The sequence below is a fragment of the Nelusetta ayraudi genome, unplaced genomic scaffold, assembly GCF_046127955.1.
Source record: "Nelusetta ayraudi isolate G7.1 ecotype Tasmania unplaced genomic scaffold, CSIRO-AGI_Nayr_v1 ptg000071l, whole genome shotgun sequence".
Lineage (NCBI taxonomy): Eukaryota > Metazoa > Chordata > Actinopteri > Tetraodontiformes > Monacanthidae > Nelusetta > Nelusetta ayraudi.
In genome coordinates this window covers 1827688-1850000 of record NW_027466121.1, presented here as the reverse complement: position 1 = coordinate 1850000, position 22313 = coordinate 1827688, and the positions used below count along the sequence as shown (strand labels likewise).

Genomic DNA, 22313 nt, shown 5'->3' with positions numbered 1-22313 from the left:
CCCACACTAGCAATGGGTCAAGCTCACCCTCCCACCCCTCGCATCAGCACCCACTCACCCCCCCTCCCTCCCCCGCTCCCCCTCCTCCACCCTCCATCCCTCCTCCCTCGGTGGTTGCCATGGAAACACACCTTGAGCGAACCCCCAGAGAGGTGCACACTCCTCCCCCACCTCCTCCTCCTCCTCCTCCTCCTCCTCCTCTCGTCCACTGCTCTCGACCGTGTTGCACTCTTTCTTTCTTTCTTTCTTTCTTTCTTTCTTTCTTTCTTTCTCCCTAAGCCGCCGCCGCCGCTCCTCCTCCACCATCCATCCATCCCTCCATCCCGCCGTCTCTCACTCTCTCTGTCACCCCCTTGCACCACCTCCCATCAGTCGCCTGGCCTGCTTTACGGCCTCCGCGCCGCCAGGGACCACACACACACACACACACACACACACACACACACACACACACAAAAGACATTTTGCGCCACTCTCCCGCTCCCTCACTCACATGGAGCCTCCTTGGCCCCACACAGTTGTGTGCTGAGGGGGGGGACCAGTGGAGGTCATAGTGAGTTTTTAACCCCCGAGGGCCTTTAGTCGCCTCCGTGGACGCAGAGGAAGAGGAGGAAGTGGAGGAGGAGGAGGAAGAGGAGGAAGAGGAGGAGGAGCAGCAGTCGCGTTCTGGCGACGGCTAAAAATGGTTTTAGAGAAGTGTTTTTTTGTTTGTTTTTTTGTTTTTAAGCGTGTGCACGCTTGGGAGCGAAGAATGGGGGGGGAATCAAACACCCTCTGGGACCCTCAGTCAGTCCCTCAAGGTGAAAGCAGGGGGCGCTGGTTCGTGTCTTGCTGCAAGATTGCGTGGCGCAAAGGAGAGAGAGACAAGCGATGCCACCTGGTCTCTCTGTCTGTCTCTCTCTCTCCTGCCGCTCGCCCCTGGTCAATTAGCAGAGAGAAGGGGGGGCGGGGGGGGGGGTGACGAGAGACTGACAGGCGTTTGCTTGTAAAACGCTTTTTTTCCCTCCAGAGGGATTTTGCCCCCCCCACTCCTCCACCGTGTCAAGTCTTTCTTCCCCCCCTCCCCCGTTTGCATCCTTCCTCTCACCTGGCTGCCTTCTCTCCATCCATCCTCTCACCCCTCCGTGTTTGCATCCTGTCCTCTCAATTTCCCCCCATATTTCCCCCTCTTTTGTTCTCTCCCCCTCTCCCTCTCCCTCTCTCTCGCTCTCTCTCTCCCCCTCTCTGAGGTAAAACCTCATCAGTAATTCTACAGAGGCACAGCAGTTCCAATTACCTGTGGCGCGCGCGCATGTGTGTGTGTGTGCGTGCATGCATGTGTGGGTTTAGAGTCAGACCAAGCCCTCCTCGCTCATTTTTTTTCCTTTTCTTCCATCTCTCTCTCTCTCTCTCTCTCTCTCTCTCTCTCTCTCTCTCTCTCTGGTTGTTTGTCTACATCTGAGACGTAATGAGAACGCTGCTGCTGCTGCTGCTGCTGCTGCTGCTCCTTATTCGTGTTCGGGGCTCAACACCTCAGAGTCAAGTGTTGGTAAAGGAGTGGCACAAGCTCACGGAGATTTACCGCAATTCAATCATCATCTTTCCAAACTTTCAATCTTCTATCCCACCCGCTTTTTTTTTCTACCCCTTCGCTACCACACGTCGCAGTGCACGTCTCATCGTCCCAAATTCCCAATAAATGCAGCAGCACCCTCCTTGATAATTATCAGTGGCTATGTGTAATTGATTTTTTTTTTTTTATTCAACCTTTATTTCACCTAGAAGATTGAAGCCATTGAGATTAAGAGCCTCTTTTTTTTTTTCAAGGGAAACCCATCAGCCAGCAGCAAAATGCAAAGCACAGTCGCAATATACACAAATAAAACACAAGCAAAATACAGTAGAATTAAATATGGCCATACCAGGGTTGAGAGCTCTGCTCGTACTCGTAAAATACACGCCGATACTACGACACCGATGCCAGTTGTATATGTATGTGCCCGACAATTTAGTTGAATTTGTGCTTGTCGTGCAGTGAAACTTGTGACAGTCGCCCTAAATGTTCTAGAAAATCATGCTGAGGAATTTTGTTGAAATAGCAGAACATCTGTGGGGTTAAAAAGAAAGTCCAAGTATTTTTTAAAAACGTGTATTATCAAGTACTCTGTAAGAGTTTCAGCGAGTACTGAAATGCAAGTACTCGTACCCGTATCGGTGCATCCCTGAGAAACAGTAAGTAAAAATCAAGCACATGTAGTGGAGTCGGCCTCGGGCGATCTCAGTATCCAGTCATTATTCGGCATCTTCCACGCTAAAGGCTAAAGGTGCTAAAGGTGCTAAAGGCTGATGTGAGCCACATACAAGAGGAAAAAGTCAATTTTCTGTCGTGCGGTTAACAAACTCGAGTCCTAACCTTCACCCCGTCTCTCTCTCTCTCTCCCTCTCTCTCTCTCACTATATATTCCTCTTCTCTCATCCCTCTCTCTCCCCTGTGTTCTCTGTCCCAGCGTCGGCCTCCCAGGGCTGTCTGTGTCTCTGTGTGTGTGCGTGCCTGTCTGTGTGTGTGTGTGTGTGTGTGTGTGTGTGTGTGTGTGTGTGTGTGTGTGTGTGTGTGTGCGCGCGCGCGCCGGCGGATCAAATGCACTCTGTGAGACAAAGCGTAACGGCAGGATGCACTACGACTCTGTCATCTCACTATGGGTCACATACGCGCACACACACGGGCCGCCGTCTCAGAGGGGGGACGGCGCTCAGAGACGGCGCTCCCCGCACACACACACACACACACACACACACACACACACACACACACACACACACACTGATCAAAACAATGTATTTGTCAGAAAAGAGAACTCTTTCATGGGACACACACACACACACACACACACACACACACACACACACACACACACACACACACACACACACACACACACACTGAGGCCTCTCTCCATGCCCTTGTGCCGGACAGCCCAATTATCTCTCTGCACCTCGCTGTTTTTTCCCTTCCGTTCTCTCGTTCCCTCTCTTTTCCCCCCCTCTCACACCGTCGCCGTGTCTTTCCTCTCCTGTCGCCCGCGTTCCTCGCTACCCACGTGTAATTGATTGACCCTTTTAATTAGCTTCTCATGTTCCTCCGACCTCGTCGACGTCGCCCGCCGCTCCGACTTCTCCAGACCGAAGTTGTTTTGTTTTTTGTTTTGTTTTTTTGTTTTTTTTATCCTTGCGTAAATTATCCGGTTCTACATTATCGACGCCGCTCGCTCAGCTTTCGCTTTTGCTTTTTGATTGTGAGGGTGAAGGTCACGGGACCCTGGCTAATTGGCCACGTCGTTCGTAAAGGTAGCCGACGCCCAGCCGGCTCGCTGCGATCCTGGCGGCGCGGCGGAGCGCACGACGCCTTGTGGAGACAACAGCCCGCACGTGTTAAGGGCAACAGCCGCGCTAAAGGGGCTTTTTATTTAAGGCAGGACCCCCCACCCCCCCACCACCACCACCACCCCCACCCAACACACACTGGTGTTGTAGTCAAGACCACACCAACCAAGACCGAGACCCTATCAAGACCAGAGAGTATCGTGATCGAGGCAAGACCAAGACTTTATACATCAAAGAAAAATAGCAACATAACAGAAAAAAAATCAGCAGCATTTCTTTTTTCAAATTCAAGCATGCTTCTAAATCAAGGAATCTTTTTCTTTACCATTTTGCTGCTTTGGAAACTATTGTAAACTGTTTGAAAAAACAAAAACAAAAAAACAACTTTGCTTCCTGTCAAGTCTTGATCAAAAATCCCCAGTTTGTCCAGTCCAAGTCTGAGACAAGACCAAGACCCTTAAAAAGTGGTCTGGAGACCAAGACCCATCTTGAGTACCACAGCACTAAGACGCACACACTCACATACACACACACACACTGAACACAACTAAAAACAGTCATATTGTCTTTGAGATTTGCATCATCATTTGCATTCATGGTCTTATGAAGTCGAGGAATTGGCGAGGAAGACTCGAGTGATAATTAAAATATGGATTATGACGACTGATTAAACTGGGAGTGTTGGACACTCCCATGCCGCACCCCCCCCCTCCCCCCATGTATCCCTCTCTCTCTCTCTCTCTCTCTCTCTCTCTCTCTCTCTCTCTCTCTCTCTCTCTCTCTTGCTCCATGTGACTCTTTCCTGCTGTTTCAATCTCCTAGTAAATGATAATGAACCTCTATCTGTCTCAGTGTGTCTTGGACACGCTGGCGCCCCACACTACCCTGGCCGCCTTTGAGGATTGTGTGTGTGTGTGTGTGTGTGTGTGTCTTTGGGGACAGGGACCATGCGGCATACCGTCTTCTCCATATAAGCCCCATGCACGCACACACACACACACACACACACACACACACACACACACACACTCCCCCCACAGCTATTGAGGCGGGATTAGGGCACCCTTGTGTCGGCCTTCCAGGCGAGGGAGATGGGAATCTTTGTGTTGGGTTGTGTATATTAGTCAGTATGGGTGTCATGGATGTATGATTGAAGACGTTATTAACCCCCACAATCCCCTGCAGCTCTGCGGCTGAACTTCTTCACGCTGCTTAAATGCATGCACAGTTTTTTTCTTGTGTGTGTGTGTGTGTGTGTGTGTGTAGAAGCACACTACAAGACATGAGATAAGTGACAAAAAGCACTAAAAACAGATTGTGTGTATTTCTGAGTCTACGTGTGTTTGTGTGTGTGCGTGTGTGACATCACAAGGGTGCTACAGACTGGCCTGCTGAACACACAATCTGATCTCCCTGGGTTGCACACACCTACAGTGTGCATCTGTGTGTGGGCCCCTTGCTGTGTGTGTGTGTGTGTGTGTGTGTGTGTGTGTGTGTGTGTGTGTGTGTGTGTGTGAGAGAGAGAGAGAGAGAGTCACACTGGGATGTTTGCACTGTGTGGTATAATGATGATAAGGACATCAGGCATCATATATGCAAACTACCATCCATTTTTAGGTTTAATTTTTGTCTCTTGTGGAGAGGGAGAGAATTAATATTTAATTTATATAAGCTGTATGTTGAATTAATAATGATCAAATTAGTTGTTTTTTTTAATCATTGTAACTGCTTGCAGTCCACACAATTGTATGTGAAACATTTTGGTGGAATGGTTCTTCTCTCTCAAAGGCCACGTTCTTCAAATCTCCTTAACACACATGTTTACGTGGACGTAAAGCGTTGAAAAGAGGAGAGACAATTAGACGGAAGGAAAAAAAGAAACATGGCACGTGATGGAAGATAACAAGAGGGTAAAGGGGGGGGTAGGTGAGGGGTTGGTTGAATTGGAGTCCGCACCAATTAATCTGCGAGCGATGACCCAAGAGGGACGGGGCGGATTCAGGGGGGGCGGGGGTAGGGGTACGGCTGATGCAAAGGACAGAATGAGTGAGCGAGATGGGGAAGGTGGATAACGAGTAGAGGGAGGCCAGGAAGGATGGATATAGGAAGGACAGATCATCTCGGCCTCGGTGGGGAGGACAGGCAATTACCAGTTGGGGCCGACTTGGCACTGGGAATGGTGTGTGTGTGTGTGTGTGTGTGTGTGTGTGTGTGTGTGTGTGTGTGTGTGTGTGACTGTTGGGGGGGGAGTTCACGAGAGAGAGAGAAGGAAAAATGAAGGGAGAGCGTGCCGGGGCCTGGGAGAGGAGGGAGTGTGTAACGCAACCTGCTATATCATAATGTCTATCATAAGCGGCGTGTTGAAGAGGGGCCTTCAAATCACAGGTTTGGATCTGCTCTCCGAAGGGCGTCCGGCCGCCTCCGCCGAGCACCGACGGGCGGCGTGCTGTCAGAAAAATCAGTCTGACTCAAAGAGTCACTTCTTGTCTCTTCTCTCTCTAAATTTACTGTATGCCGTCCGCGATTTCTTATCAATGAAGTGTTTTTTTTTATTCCCCCTGATGCTTCTACCTGCTTCCTGATGGTGACATTTTCTACGTGTGCGATTCCCTAACCCTGTCCCGCGCACGCGTTGTCTGTCTCCCATTTGCAGAGGAGGGCATCAATCACGAGTGCAAGCTGTGTAACCAGATGTTTGATTCACCTGCCAAGCTGCTTTGCCACCTGATAGAGCACAGCTTCGAAGGCATGGGAGGTACCTTCAAGTGTCCCGTCTGCTTCACAGGTGAGAGAAAAGACTCACTCACGCACGCACCCACCCACTTTCAAGGACGTCAACGTCTTGTGTGGTTCGCTGATGACACAACGTACTTTATGTTCAATTAAACCCTTGCACCTGTTCATTTGGGAATATTTATTCCATAGTACCCGCGCAGGCTTTGGATATTATATTATTAAAGACACAAAAAAGTCATAAATGAATATGAATCTTTAAACGCACCAGCACCACTGCTACTGTATTTTCATTTATGATTTATGCCATGGGAGTCTATGGGGTCAAAAGTCAGCTTTGTCCTAGAGACATCGGACCACTTGCAGGTTCAACGGGATCCCTCAAGACACAGCCACGTCAAATTTGGGGCTTCTAGCCCATGAGGAACCCCGAAACCCTAACCCTAATTCCAGCAGTAACCCTAACCCTAACCCTCATTCCAGCCTTATCGCTAACCCTAATGCCATGTAAGTCTATGGGGTCAAAAGTCAACTTTGTCCTAGAGACATGGGGCCACTTGCAGGTTCAACGGGATCCCTCAAGACACAGCCACGTCAAATTTGGGGCTTCTAGCCCATGAGGAACCCCAAAACCCTAATTCCAGCAGTAACCCTAACCCTAACCCTAATTCCAGCCTTATCGCGAACCCTAAGCCACGTCAAATTTGCAGGTTCTAGGGGGGCATGAAAAGGTGTGAGGCGTGACAGAGAAAGTTTGAGAACCACTGATTTAACTTACGAGTAGAACCAAGCTGGTGCGCACTGAACCCAAAAGCAAGGTACGTCATCTTGCCCTAAATCAAACAGTCGCAGTTGCATCACAAGCTCAGTCTCCTCCTCCGTTCAAACATAACGCGCCATTTTCACTTGAAGTGAACTGGTTACGTGACCACGTACATCACGTCCGGTGACGTGAAAATTTGAAAAAAGTGTTTCCATGGCATACCTCTCTTTCGATACAACCACCTCATGAGAGCATAAAAACCTTTTAGCCATATTTAAGAGGTTTTTCGTTTAGGTGCTTCCATTACCAGTTTTTTATTGCGATATTTAGGTTTTGCGCAATTCTAGGGGTAATTGAAACGCAGCTACAGTTGTACAATATTCACAGAAGCAGAAAATGAAACCGCTTTTCTTTAAAGTGTCTCAGCAGCATGTGTAATTGTTTATGCATTATTCAATACATATTAGAGAGTCTCTCCGAATGAGCCATTAGGTACAGTATATTGATTAAGCTAAAAATGGAACGATAACTAACAATACAGAGTCCTCACTGCGTCCAGGTCCTCGTCGTATGTCGTGGCTGCACGGTTTTGCATGTTAGAATGAACTGGCGGCGCTCGCAGGGAGCCGTGGGGACCACATTTGGAATCCTTCATTGTTAAACACGCCTGTCTGTGGACTCGCGCCGCGGCGGGGTGCCACTGGCCGAGAACAAAGCAGCGTACATGCTGGAGCTGGTGCAGTTAGACCTCCAAACAGGACCGTTGTGGACTTCTGTTGGGCTCTTAAGCCACAAGAGGAGCCAAACAAATTGCTCCATGGCCAGATTAGGCCCGTGGTGTTCAAAGTTTTATTCAACGGCCTCGGTATATTACTAAAAAAAAACTAAAAAAAAATGCTTCTACCCTCGCTTCTCTCCCTTCTTTCCCTACTCCTCGTCCCCCTCCCCCACCCGCCCACTGCATTGTTGGGAGATTGTCTTGCGCTGTCTGCCCCCACAGGTACGCAGCGCTGCGTTAAACTTTAACTCTATTCCTCCGTGGCCTATGAATTAGTAAGATGGGCACCGCTCCTCTGGGGCGTCTTAATAATTCAACACATACACACTCAACAGTGGAAAAAGCAAAAGTTTACTGAAACAAAGGGGAGCGAGAGAAAGGGGAGGACTGCGTGAGACAACACAGGGATGCGCGTTTAAAAAAAGGGAAGGATAATTTATTGATAAATACCACAAAATCTGCCGAGGGTGGCCCCTCCTTTTCCGTTGTCCCTCTATTACGTCCACTCCCTCAAGTCCCGGACGAGTCGGCGATCACCGATGTGCAGATATTTGGGTTGGTCGTACACAGTCTCTAGTAGCCATCTTCAAACCAACAATACTGCTTAAAACTGGGACTGATATACAGTATATGCAGAAACCAACACCTTTGCAAGACATCTGAAAAAATATATTTTCAAGCAGGCTAATTTCAAGCATTTGGCCCACGCCTGCTTCAAACTGACTTTTGACGTTTTCTCCTACCTTCTCCTTCCTTCCAGTGTTTGTGCAGGCCAACAAGCTCCAGCAGCACATCTTTGCCGTCCACGGCCAGGAAGACAAGATCTACGACTGCTCCCAGTGTCCACAGAAGTTCTTTTTCCAGACAGAACTACAGGTAAAACACTTGAGTGTCTCTCGGAAACCCTCCACAGCGTCCCGGAGCAAGTGGGCTGTGTTCCTCTGGAGGCCGCCAGTGGTCCCCATCCTTTTTCCATCTGTCCGTCTTTATCTCTTCTCATGAGGTGCAGCAATTCTGGCAAGAATTGTATACTTGGCTGCAAGTCCAGTAGAAGGGTCCAGTGAGTGTGTATCCTATTGACACACTGCTTCAAGGTTGGTTGTGTTGTGAGTTCAGTGATGCAGATTATGCTGCATTCCTTGGTCAGCCAGTGGTTATTTGAGCTACTGTTGCTGGTCTCCAACCAGTCTTCCCATTTCCTGCAACCTCTGGCTTCAAGTCGACGAGGCACTTTATACTTTAAACCCAAAGATATTTTACGACCCGCTGTAACTGTGGCTTGTGTTGCGTCGACCCCCCCCCCCAAAAAAAAAATCAGCTGCAAGAGAGATGACTGAATGGAATAATTCCACTAAACAGATGAAATATGAATAATTCATCAGTAAGCAAAGCAGACAATCTTTAAACACTTCAAAGATGAGCTTGCGGAGTCGCCACAGTAACATTGAGGCTGGTAGGTTGTTGGTTTTTTTTCCCATTCACTATTTGGCTCAAGTGTGTATTTGGCTCTGTCTGTTTTTTATCTTCCGGTTTCAGTCACACTGAGCTCTGAGGGCTCCAAAAAGCCTCAGATTTCACTGGTGAAGAGTCAGACAAGTAAGTTTGGAGGTTGCATTTCATACCTGAATGTATTTCTATATTTATCGCGATAACTAACACCGAGGCGCTCCCGGAGTGGCAGTGATGTAGTGCCAGAGGTGGTGGGCATATGGCTGGCCAGCCCATTTAACGGCAGGGTGACTGCTGGACCCTGTGGGTTAATGTCCGCACACAGGCGCCGCTCGCACCTTCACACACACTTCTTCACACACACACACACACACACACACACACACACACACAGAAACAAAAGGCACCTCCGCTTCACTTGCAGCGGTCGCCTCATCTCCAATGAATTCCTTAAAATTCAACTTTAAAAATCAAGCTGGTTAAGTCAGTGGTGTTTTTAAACTGCATCTTTTGGTTTGAAGTGGCAAACGCTTGCTTTGTTACTGTCGTTATTGACTTTTTTTTTTCAGGGTGACTTTATAGCAATCTGCCTGTCACCACTCATATGAATTAGAGAGAACAGCAAATCTTTGCCAGTGTTGATTTAATCATAAGCATAAACCTATGTCAGCTTGTTTCAACTGCCATGGGGTTAGAGTTGCATCTAATTTAAATTTCAATCCAGGCCAAATTCAAGGAGCAAGTTATCCAAAGCTTTAAAGTTTAGATTTTTTTTTAAGCTAATTTAGCCAATTTGTTTTTACATTTCTGGAAACTTATTCAGGTTTACAGTATGACCTTATAACAGTCGGCCTGTCACCATTCCTCTGAATTAAAGAACAGCAAATCTTCACCAATGTTAATTTTAACAACAAACCTGTATCATCTTGTTCTTGTTGCCCGAGGGTTTGGGCTGCATTCAATTTACATTTAAAATCCAGGCCAGTCATCGGGCCAGAAATACAAAAAGAAAGAAAGAATAGAAACTGTACATCAACAACACAACAAAGATATGACTTGAGATGCTGCAGTGTGGAAGCATCAGGGCCTTTAGTCAAGGTAGCTCCGCCCCTGCTTCGTCCTGTCAGCTCTGCCTTTTAAACGGTCGGGACCTGGTCGGAACTCCGGCGTCTCCTTATCGTTACGCTTCGGTCCTGGACCGAGTCGATGTGATTGAGTGAGCGCGTGTGCGCGCCTGTGTGTGTGTGTGTGTGTGTGAGAGACAGAGAGCTTGCAGTTGAAGCCCGACCCGCCACGGCTCCTGGAGCCCCACGGGAGGGCTCTCTAAGTGGGCTAGACGGGGAGGGCCGACGGGAGGAGATGGAGAGCCGTAACCGTTGAGGTTAATAACGCCACTGAGCTGATATCGCACGTGAGTTTGCGTGTCTGCGTCTTGCGCGCCTGTGTGTGTGTGTGTGTGTGTGTGTGTGTGTGTGTGTGTGTGTGTGTGTGTGTGTATGCCAGAGGAAGTGGAATAGTGGCAATGTGTGTGTGTTTTTTAATGAGGTGCGGATGGATGAAGAGGGCTGCTTGGCCAGCTCGAAAAGGCTTTGGCCTCTTTCGATCCCTCAGAGGGGCCAAATGATGTCCAGCTAACTCTGCTCACCCTTCTCCCTCACTCCCTCCGACACACACTCGCACTCGAGGGTCCTGCATGGACGCAACTTCCTCTCCACCTCCTGTGGCGTCTTTTCTCCCTCCGCGCGCAAAAAAAAAAAAAGACCTCGACTTTTTTTTCTTTTCTTTTCCCCTCCCCGCAGCCGCTCCATTCTTTTTCGGGCGGAGGCGCGTCGCAATTTCTCAGTTTTCATCTCTCGCTCCCTCCTCTTGTTCCCTCTTCCTCCCTTTCCCTCTGCCTCTCCTTCTCCCTCTCCCTCTCTCTCTGACTCCCCCCGTCCGTCCCAGAAGAACCAGCCCCTATGCATATTTTAGCCCCTCTCCTCTCTTCCTCTCTTCTGTGCCTCTCCCCAGTGCCCCATAAATAGTGCAGACATAAGCTGGTAAATAAGAGATGTTTTGGAGTGTGTGTCTGTGTGTGTCTGTGTGTGTGTGTGTGTGTGTGTGTGTGTGTGTGTGTGTGTGTGTGTGTGTGTGTGTGTGTGTGTGTGCGTGTGTGTGTGCGCGCCCCATGTGCGTAAATAAGAAATGCTGTGGCCCTGATCAGTAAGGTCCTTCTGAGTCTCTCTCCTGCTTTACTCCCAGACTTCACATGCAGCACATCTGATTCTGTCTTACTTAGGTGCAACTTGGATTAACTTCTCTTTCGCTCTGTTGTTTTTTTCCTTGTTTGTTTTCTCCCTTCCTTCTTATTAAGCAGCAAGTGAGTTTTTTTTTTTTTTGTGTGTGTGTGCTAATACTTTAAAGAATGTCAGTGTCAAACCAATTAAGGGCAAATGCCGCAGCTGTTTCTGCTCTTTGGGGACCTACAACAGAGAACTCGCACCTTGCTCAAAGACGGGCTCTGCGGCGGACTTTTTCTTTTTTGTCATATTTTATTTATTAATTTTCACATTCTTCTGTTGCCTCCGGGGGGTGCTGTACTGCAGCTACTGCCCTTAGTGCCTCTACATCCGTCACGCTTGCACTCCTCCCCGATCGCCACCTATTTTTTTTCTCCGTCTGTTCTTTCTGCTCAACTCTCATTTCGCGTTAGTAAATATTTAGACGCTGCTCAATGTGTAGGTTGCCGGCCAGATGAGTGAGGGGATGAAAGTGTGGCCCCTCATCCTTATTTGGGTGTTGATTCCTTTCCCCTGTGTCTCGGTGGTGTTGAATATTTGACTGTTCTGCACACCTAGATACCCAAACTCACAAATGAGAAAGTGAGAATTAGCGTCATTGTGGACAAACTTGGAAAAAAATAGCACATACAAATTAGATGTGTTCATAAAATGAAGGAGTTAAATTGGAAGCTAATCGCTAAAAGAGTAAATTAGCAGCCGTCTGTCATGATACTTCAAAAATGTGATCGTTCTTTGCGAAATCAGCATATTTTGTCCAGATTGGGGAACGCTGACACAATTTGCTCAAGTCAAGAGTGAAAACTTTCATAAGGTGCTTTAACGCAGAGCACAGAATGAGTGGAACCGAGCTGTTGGATACCTGTGGCCAGGATTACATGTATCTGAATGCGTAGCCAGCTGTCGTTAGCAGTCTGCCCGCGTCCGGTTCTAAGAGCTTTACCGTCTCCCTCTAACTGAATTATGGAAAGGTGTGGATGAGGCTGAACTCGCGCTGGTGTTTTTTTCTATTTCTTTTTTCTTTTTCTTTTTTCTCTCGTGTGCGTGTCTCCTGCTTGTCTGGGCTGGGTGTTGCAGTCAGTTCCTACCGCTGTGTCAAGTCATAGTCTGTATTCTCTGATCCGTGTCTCCCACGGCTCCGTGTGCGAGTTTGTGTGTACGAATTTGATCCGTAGATCCCTGTGGCGTTCCAGGGGAGCGCACTCAGCTGCCCTCCGCTCACTGGGACATTCCCTGTTATTAGAATGGGGACCTGGGATGTGCGCACGCACTCGCACAGCGCGCGTGTGTGTGGGGGTGTGTGGGTGTGTGTGTGTCTGCATCCCAAGAGTTGGCCGCTATTTGCAGCAGGGAGACGAGTCAGACACAAAAAGAGTTTTCAAAACAAAGGCGAGACGGCAGCTAGTCCGCTAGCTTGGCTCGCGCTAAGCTACAGCTTCTGCTTTTAATTAGAGGTAAAAAACAATAATACAGAGAGAGAGAGAGAGAGAGATTGCTTTGAATTACACGCAAATCAAGCGCAGCAAACAAAGGGAGCCGACGTTAACGCGTGGAAAAGATGCGGAAGACAAAGGCGCTCTTGGCAGACATTTTAACCCCCGTGACCACCTGAGGAAAAGCTGCATACAAATTGTGATTTTTTTTTTTTACTCTCTCTCTCTCTCCAGCTTCCATTGTTTCACACTGTGAATGCAAAACACATTCGGCTCATGCATTTCTGTGAACAAGGGAGGAAATCTCAATATGGGCTCAGGTAATCATTTGGAGATGCTGTATTAAGATGCACGGGTACACCTGTGTGTGTGCGTGTGTGTGTGTGTGCGCGTGTGTGCGTGTGTGTTTTACATTCATTTATTAAAGGACAGACCGCTGTAAAGCGATGGAAACAGAGGTACACAGTGGCTTCCACTGAGTCTCTGGATGAAATGAGTCCTGCTTTGATGTACAGCCAGACAGCAAACAGGCGACTGTAGAGACAAAGACTGACAGACAGAAGTAAAGGGAAGAACTGTGACACTGTGTGTGTGTGTGTGTGTGTGTGTGTGTGTTCTTTATTTTGATTTGATTTTAGATTTTTTTTTAATGCCGATAGAATGCTAAGTCTATCGGCAGTCTGGCGCAACCACACACACACATACACACACATGCACGCATAGACACCTGCACAAGACACAATGCCATACCAGGCCATGCCAGGCCATAGAAACAGTGCGACAAGCAGACCTGGAGAGGCCAGAATAGCCGAGTACAGAGGGGCAGAGAAGGAAAACACACACTGTCTCTCTTGTCTTAAGCACAAAATCAATTTTAAAACTCTCATTGTTTCCCTGCACGATTTTCTACGTTTTGTAGAAAAGGCGGATGCCTCGTGATTCCTCACCGAAAAACAAAAAAGAAACAAAGAGAAACGATTATCATTGTAAAGTGATGTTCGGAATCGCCCTTTCGTCTCTCCGAAATTACCGCATTTTATAATCCAGTCGTATTTCTTCTGTGGCAAGCAAATGAAGATAATATTGAAATGTTTTTCGTGATGAATTGTGACGCTAAATTGTAACGGCAAGAGAAGAGCACTTCACACGTCTTCCTGTCTGTCTGCTTTTGCTGCCGGTTCAGGGCAAATACACCACCAGTCAAAAGTTTGGACGCGCCTTCTCATGCAAGTTTTATCTTTGCCACTTTCTACACTGCAGACAGATACTGAAACATCAAATAAAAGAAATATGTAATTATGCAGCAAAGAAACATGTTAAATACCTCTAAATATGCTTTTTATGAAAGGTGACTATGTTGAAGAATTTCAATATAAAACATGTTTGAGTTGTTTGACACTTTTATTGTTTCTTACATAATTCCATGTCTGTTCATACGTAGTTTTGATGCCTTCAGTGAGAAACTGCACTGTCAACAGTCATGAGAATGAAAAAAAAGGCATTAAATTCATAGGGTGAGTCCAGACGTTTGACTGGTAGTGTAACTATGATTAAAAAAAAAATAAAAATAGAAAAAAAGCTGATGGGCACCCAAGGGACCCAAGGGTTGACGTGACTGTTGTCATACATCAGTGACACTGGGCCAAGCTTCAGCTTTCTTCCTGGCCGGGTCATGTCTGCGCATTTATACATTGTTTTTCATTTGATTTCTCCAAACGCATTGTTCACCAGTGTCCGCCGGCCGTTTTTCACCGTGAGAGAAGGAAGTGTTTTACACAATGAGAGAAGAAGACGAGGGCGGGAGGGAGATTATTTTGGGTTTTTTTTAGGTTGTTTTTTTGTTTGCTTTGTTTTTCTCCTCCGCGAGGCTCCGACTCCGCCGTGTCTTGCGGCTCTCAGGAGCGGTGGCTTGTTTGCGCTGGAGGTGAGGTCACTTCCTTTTTGGTGTAACAGCTTCCAGCAGGGAGGCCCCTCACCTCCGCCACGAATCTGGTGCCGATCCGTGACTCCTCGCCTTTGACGTCGCGCGCGCGAGTGCGTGCGTGCGTGTCGGCGCGTATTTCGTGTGTAATTTTCGGCTGTGTTTACATATCCAAAATGCGACTGTCTGGGCCGGTAGTGACAGGCCAAGGTCCCCACGAGGGTTACAAACGGGTGGCACTCCAAAACAGGACGCGGGTCAGAGCTGGAAACCAAAAGGTGATGACGACTGGAAGTTGTTTATTGATCGTCTGAAGTCAACGCAAAGACAGGCGTCGGGGGAGGGGCGGGGTCAACAGCGGGAAAGCAGGAGAGGAAGAGCGTATGTGTGTGTGTGTGTGTGTGTGGTTTGTGTGTGTGGGCGGGGGGGGGGGGAGGAGTGAGGAGGGGGGAATACGTGTCAGCGGGACGTTAAGGGCAGGGGGTGCGTTTATTTTTGATCCGCTCCCGAGGTAGCATCCTGTCCTGGACGGGTGGGGCTAGAAACAAGCCAGGGAGCAGAGGAAGACGGCCCATCTGCTCGTCCCAGACACACACACACACACACACACACACACACACACACACACACACACACACACACACACACACACAGACGTGGACGCACTCGTTGGGCTGGAAAAGTGTCAACTCCGAGCTATAAATACACTGAACCCGAAGAAGACCACAAGGCGACTAAGGTGATTTTTCATGTGGTGTAAAAAAAATTGTGGAGGTAGGACACACACACACACACACACACACACACACACACACATACTGTTTGGAAGGCCTCCAATACGACCGTACACACACACACACACACACACACACACACACACTTGACACAAATTAGCTTGCTGAGGGACTCTCACTGAGAGGGGTGTGTAACGCACAGCGTCAGTGTCCCAGCAGTGTGTGTCTCAATGTCACTTCCTGTGTCCCGTCACCTAGTTTTCAATGCGCGTGTTTACAAATTGTGACTCTTAATGGAACCAATTTGGCATTTCTTTAGCAGAAAGCACATTAACCAGCTGACATAATGATGGGATGCATGCGGTTGTTTAGGGGGATTGTTTTTCTTCTTTATTGCTAACGTGAGGGAGAATCGTAATGTTCTTGGCTTTGCGCTCCACTTCAGTGTGACGCCAGCTGCGTTTTCGGTCCGCCTCGAATTGCGGAAAACCTAAATATGGCAAGAAAAAAAAAAAAACACCCAGCATACGGAAGCACCTGAACTTCAAAGTGCCTCTCGGATATGGCTGAAAGGTTTTGGCGCTCCCATGAGGTGGTTTTTCAGACATATTGATATACACTCTGAAAAGTGTCATGCAAATACTTTTTTTCCGCATTTACACGTCACATACCGGGTCACATGACCAGCTCACTTCAAGTTAAAATGGTGCTTTATGTTTGGACGGAGGAGAAGACGGAATATTTTATACAAGTAATCAAAGATAAAAAAAAAAATATATATATATATAACCACCATTCTTGGATGGTTAGCTTCTCCAAAACGCAAAATGTTTTGCACCTCCATCCTCCTCAAGTTCTTGCGGGACAAGATGTTACACCATTCAGTGGAAACACCTTAAAATTGCAATCGTGCTTTGTTGAAATTTGTTGAAATATTACTTCTATTTTGCGAAAACTGTAGTGACAGGGGACATTGGAATTGGAGGCAGCAGAGGTTAAAAAGTCTCTTTGGAAGAGGACTAGTGAGCCCGTCAGAGGGGCAGCACGTGCTAGACATGCTGGAGAGGGAGCAGAGAGGCCAGACTGGGAAGGGTTTGGTTCATGTACAGTGTAAATACAGTGACTACATCAGCGCTGAGGTTGGGATCTGCCAGGCAGGAGGTCTGGAGGAGAAGAGCAAACCTGAGGTCTGAGGACATGAAGTCAGTTGGTGTGAGAGGAGGAGAAGAACAAGAAGAACAAGAAGACAGAGGGAGAGGATGAGATGGAGGTAGACAACTGGCTGTGTTGACCTCTGAAGGAAAAAAAAAGCAACAAATAAACATTCTCTCTCTCTCTCTCTCTCTCTCTCTCTCTCTCTCTCTCTCTCTCTCGCAATGCAGTCAACAGCAGCAGAATGTTCAGGATGAGACAGATTAGATTTTCTCTTATCTTTATCTTTTATTTTCCTCCCTCCCTCCCCGCTTTCCCCACGAGACCTTGTGTGCGCGTGCGCGCGCATGTACATGCGTTGTGCGCACGAGTATTTTTACATTTCTTATTTTTGCCCGGCACTGTGCGTCAGTGGCTGCTTACGCTTTTAACCGTGAACGCCTTCCCCCGTGCGCGTGCTCGTGCTCGTGCTCGTGCGTGCTCGTGCATGTGCGTGTGTGCGTGCCAGCGCTGTGCGTGGGTAATGCGACAGGGCCATATTTCCCCTGGGCCCGGGGCTCTGCAGGCTTTAGCCTCGCTCCCTCTAAGCAGTTTAGGGAAAACAATGACGGGCCTCCATATTGACTGGCCTGGTGTGGCCTGGCAGAGCAGCAGCAGCAGCAAGCTAGCGCACAGATGGCTGTAAGAAAATCAAGTAAAATAATAATAATTGAATGAATGAATAAATAACAGCGGAACCATGGGAAAATATGTAAAGCATTATGCTAACTCGAGTGTAATTTTACAAGTTTTTACTACTCTCTTCTGGTTTTCCGCCCTCCTTTCCTGCCTCGTTAAAAACAACAGAAACCTCCCGACTGGACTGGACTGGGCGGAACCGGTAGAGCAATGGTTGCCATCCTGTGTGTGTTTGTGTGTGTGTGTGTGTGTGTGTGTGTGTGTGTGTGTGTGTGTGTGTGTGTGTGTGTGTGTGTGTGTGATCATGGTGTCATGGCATGAGTAGTAAGTGAGGAGTGCACCATTCTAAAGATCTCACCGCACACCCGTCGTATAGGTACTACAAGTGCGATGTGTTGTTGTGGAGCTTCCTCTGGACACCGTGTGTAGCTTCAGAGGCTAAGCAGCTAGCAAGGTATTGCTATATACAGTATCTGCCGTCATTGGTAGCCGCTCAGTGTGGAGAAGGCGCTGCTTTTTGTAGCCATAGAGTGGATGTGGTATCGCAGCGTTGCCGTCTGTTAGCCTCCTGTTTGTATGTCTACTTTAACTGTTAAACAATCTGATTGACTCCCAATGATTCGTTTGCATTGATAGTATTTATGTCCTTATTGCACTTTGTATATATGTTGACATGAATAAAGTACTTGAAGTGTGTGTGTGTGTGTGTGTGTGACTGCACCGCACGTGACGGACCGGACTTATCCCCCCTCCCCCACCACCACCACCACCACGACCCCCAACCCCACCCCCCCAGTGATCCCTTTCTGCAGAATATATCAATTACTCTGCTGTAGAGCAGATGCCACACTGTGACACAAACACGCGTGCGCGCCGCTCGCGATCGATCGCCGCGTCGCGTAATCAATACCAGAAGACCCCCCCCGCACACACCCTACACACACACACACACACACACACACACACACACACACACACACACACACACACACACACACACCTTTTTACGTCTCTTCATTTAAGTTTGTTCGTGTGTGTCATGGTGAGACGAGTGCAGCGTGGCAGCCTGTCATCCTTCCATTACATTCCGCTCTCATCTGCTGTCCCTCCGCCCCCTGTCCCCCCCCCATCTCCTACTCCTCTGGGCTATTTCCAGCCAGACCACTGCAGCTCCTCCGGGGAGCGACCGCAGGTTCCCTCCCTCGTCTTCCTCCTCTTCCTCCTCATCCTCCTCTTCCTCCGCCCGTCCTTCCGTCCTTCCTCCCTGCCGCCCCTTCGCTCCATCCACAAATCAATACGGCAGCAGCAGGACCTGCAGAACCGCAGGGGAAACACATGCACGTGCGCACACGCACACACACACACACACACAAACACACACGCACACGGACGCCCGCTTTCCTTTCACTCCCGCTATGGGGCTGGACCCCCCCTCCCCCCCTCTCTCCCACTCCCCCTCCCCCTCCCCGCTCTCGTCCCTAATACCTCATATTCAATGTGACCTCGGCAGCAGAGGTCATAAGCAAAAGTCCCCGTTGCTCTTCAGCCCCTCACGCATGGAGGAATAAGCCTGACCTCTTCTGGCAGCTGGTGGAACTGCAGGTCGAGAAACGGCGATTGGAGGTGGGGGAGAGGGTGGTGGTGGTGGTGGTGGTGGGGGGGGGGGGGGTTGTCACAGATTGGGGTCACCGACTCCCGACGCGACTCGGCCTCCTCGCCGGAGACGTCCTGCTGCTGCTGCTGCTGCTGCTGCTGCTGCTGCTGCTGCTGCTGGATTTTCTCACGCACTTTTTTTGCCTTCAAAAAATAAAATCATTTTCCCCCGACAATTTGCTGGATTTGCGTGACAGTTTTGGACGTTTCCGAGCGTTTCGGACCGGCCCTGAAGTGGACCGAAACTCTCTGGGGGGGGAGGGGGGCTTCGATTACCAGGTGACCGAGCACTCGCGCAGGATTCCTCCCGGCCACTCCCAGACACGCACGCACGCACGCTCGCACACGCACGCGCACGTGCACATGCACGCCAACCAACCAAAAGGGGGCTCCAGGAAACATGCGCGGCAAGATAAGGGCCAAAGAATGGCAAAGAAGTATTTATCAAGCCCAAACCACATATAATCCCTCTCACTCCGGACCGCCCCCTCGCCGCCTCTCCGTTCATCCCCTCGTCCCCTCCTCTCTCTCTCTCCCTCTCCCTCTCCCTCTCTCTCTTCCTTCTTCATTCTCCCCCGTCCGCTGTTCTTTTGTCCCCTTTTTTTCTTTCAGAAGTAGTGCCCATCTTTGGGAGAGAGAGAGGGAGGGAGGGAGAGAAGGAGAGAGAGAGAGAGAGAAGGAGGGAGAGAGGGAGCGCTATTAATCTGAAAAAGCAGCTTTTAGTGGCGAGGAGGGACGGGGGGTTGCGTTGATTGGTAAGATCTCGCTGGGAATTGAGTGCGTCTGGTGCACGTGCACGTTTGAAAGGGTGTGTGTGTGTGTGTGTGTGTGTGCGCGCGCGCGCGCGTGTGTGTGTGCGTGAAGGCATGGATCATGTAAAAAGATTAGAAAGATTTGCGTGTTTCTGTGTGTATGCCCATGTGTGTGTGTGTGTGTGCCTCTGTGTGTGTGTATGTATGTGTATGCCTCTGTGTGTGTGTGTGTGTGTGTGCGTGAGTGTGAGAGAGTTTCTTAGGGAGCACCATTACGGTCTGGGGAAAAAAAAGGAATGGGAAGAAAACATCCTTGTGGAAATTTCTCGGAGACACACACACACATACACACACGCACACACACACACGCACTCACACAAACTCCAGGAGAAATCTCTGCAATCATCTTTGCATCTCCTGCACGCACGCACGCACGCACACACACACACACAGACACAGCGTACCCGTCAGCTTTAGATGTGATGTTGCTGAGTTGCGAAGCAGCAAATCCAGATTAGGGCTGCAGCAGCTCCCAGTGGCGGCTGATATGCAGCGGCCCACTGAGGGCTGATGGTGGAGGTGTGAGAGTTGCGGCCCGTCTGATTAGCGGCGCTCATTTCCGCGAGTACATTTTTTACTTTTTCACCAACCTGAAGGAACGACCACGTATGTCTCAGCGCACCGCAACATTCCAGGACTGCGGCGCCGATCGCAGGCCGTCCAAAAAAAAAAAAAAAAAAAAAAAAATCCTCCAGTCTCCAAATCTCAGCACTGCGTCTCTGCAGATTTTACCTGCCGAACTCCTGGTGCCCACAACCCCCTGCTGTGAATATTAATTGTTTTTTTTTTTCCTCTCTGTGTTTTGTTTTGCTGTTGTTATTGTTGTACTGTTTTGTTTTTTTTTTGCATTGTGATTATGTATTGATGTGTACCGTGCCGATGCCGTCTCTCTCCGAGGTATAGAGACGTTCTATGTAAAATATTTATCGCAATATCACAAAACAAAACAAATAGAGTTGTCGGGCTTTTTCTTGGTTTGCACCAAAAGAAAACAATTTACTCTTAAAATACCAATTTGGATCCGACCAAAATCAGCTTCTGTTTCTGATCAAAGTTTATCTGAAGACTCACAGTGTGTTGTCATTTGCAACAAACTAATACAGCGGTCACCTTGTTGACGCGTCGACTGATCACGTTAATGAGTTACTGAGAACTCATTAACGTGATCAATTTCTTCTCATGGACAGGAATGTTATGATGATAATATATAATATCTAGGGCGACACGGTGGTGCAGTGGTCACAGCAAGAAGCTTGCGGGTTCGATTCCGGGCCTGGGGCCCTTTCTGTGTGGAGTTTGCACGTTCTCGTGGGTTCTCTCCGGGTTCTCCAGCTTCCTCCCACCGTCCGAAAACATGCACGCGAGGTCAATTGAAAACATCTAAATTGTCCGTAGGTGTGAATGATTGTTAGAGTCTCTCTGTGTGGCCCTGCGATGAACTGGCGACTTGTCCAGGGTGTCACCCTGCCTTCACCCTGTGACGGCTGGGAGAGGCTCCAGCAGACCCCCGAGACTCTGAGCTCAGGGCCAAGCGGGTATTGAAAATGGATGGATGGATGGATGGATGGAATATATAACTAAAGTCCAACTGAGACTGTAACAAACTGGTGGCCCTTCATATGACGCATATGTACCCATGAAGCAGCTGTCAAGTTCACAAAGGTCGGTGACCCCTTGAACTAATCCATGGTAGCATGAGGAGCTCTCTGATCATCTGACCAAATGTTCTAACCATTGCACCTCTTCCTGACTTCCTGTCAGCCGCGTGTGACCAATGAGGGAAGAATAAGTCGAAAATTTTCCCCTTTCGGCAAACAACCCTAAAAGTCCCTCTGTCGCTTTTAAACCCATCAGTCTTGGGGTCAAAGTTCCCCGGGTTTGCCGACGTGCACCTGAGCTTCATCCCGGAAGACTTTTATTTTTCCTCCCTCTGGACTGTCGTGTTTTATCCACGAGCGACAACACCGGCGCTTCTCCTCCTCTCGCGTTGTTGTCGTCGCCCGTCTCTCTCTCTCTCTCTCTCTCTCTCCTCTCCTCTCCTCTCCTCTCCTCTCCTCTCGCGCTTCCTCGCCTTTCATCAGAGACGCCGCACAAAGCGAGGAGGCCTCGCTGTCTGTGCTGTGGGGAGGCGGCCGTGTTTCTCTTCTCTTTTCTGTTCTTTTATTGTGTAGGGGGTGGTGGTGGCGGGGTGTGTGTGTGTGTATGCGCGAGTGGAAAAGGCTGCCGCACGCTCACGTAGCCCATTATTTCTCTCATCATGTGTTCTCACTTTCTCTCTCTCTCTCTTTCTCCCTCTCTCCCTCTCTCTCTCCCTGCACAGAACCACACACTGAGTCAGCACGCGCAGTGAGACCAAGGCCCGGCAGGATCTCTGGGCTCAGCCGGGGCCCCCCGACCCAGAGCCGGCGGGGGACCCCCATCTCCACATCACAGCCAATCAAAGTGTCATTTGCTGCTCACATGTAAAACTCTAACGATCGCGCCGCCGGGCGCGGCTATTAGGAGCAGCGGGGGGGGGGAGAGGAATATTAATGGGATATGCTATTAAATAAAGGGAAGGGGAAGGGG

At 48.9% G+C, this 22313-nt stretch overlaps 1 protein-coding gene across 2 annotated transcripts in view; it reads left to right on the top strand.

The window, feature by feature from the left end:
- The window catches only part of znf423 (zinc finger protein 423), a 134867-nt gene extending 112554 nt beyond the window's left edge, over positions 1 to 22313 (top strand). For both annotated transcript variants that reach the window (XM_076042661.1, XM_076042660.1), the window contains exons 19-21: positions 6014 to 6145; positions 8395 to 8510; positions 22066 to 22313. In XM_076042661.1, the coding sequence (XP_075898776.1) occupies positions 6014 to 6145; positions 8395 to 8510; positions 22066 to 22095 (278 nt within the window). In that variant the 3' untranslated portion in view covers positions 22096 to 22313. The remainder of the gene's footprint in view (positions 1 to 6013; positions 6146 to 8394; positions 8511 to 22065) is intronic.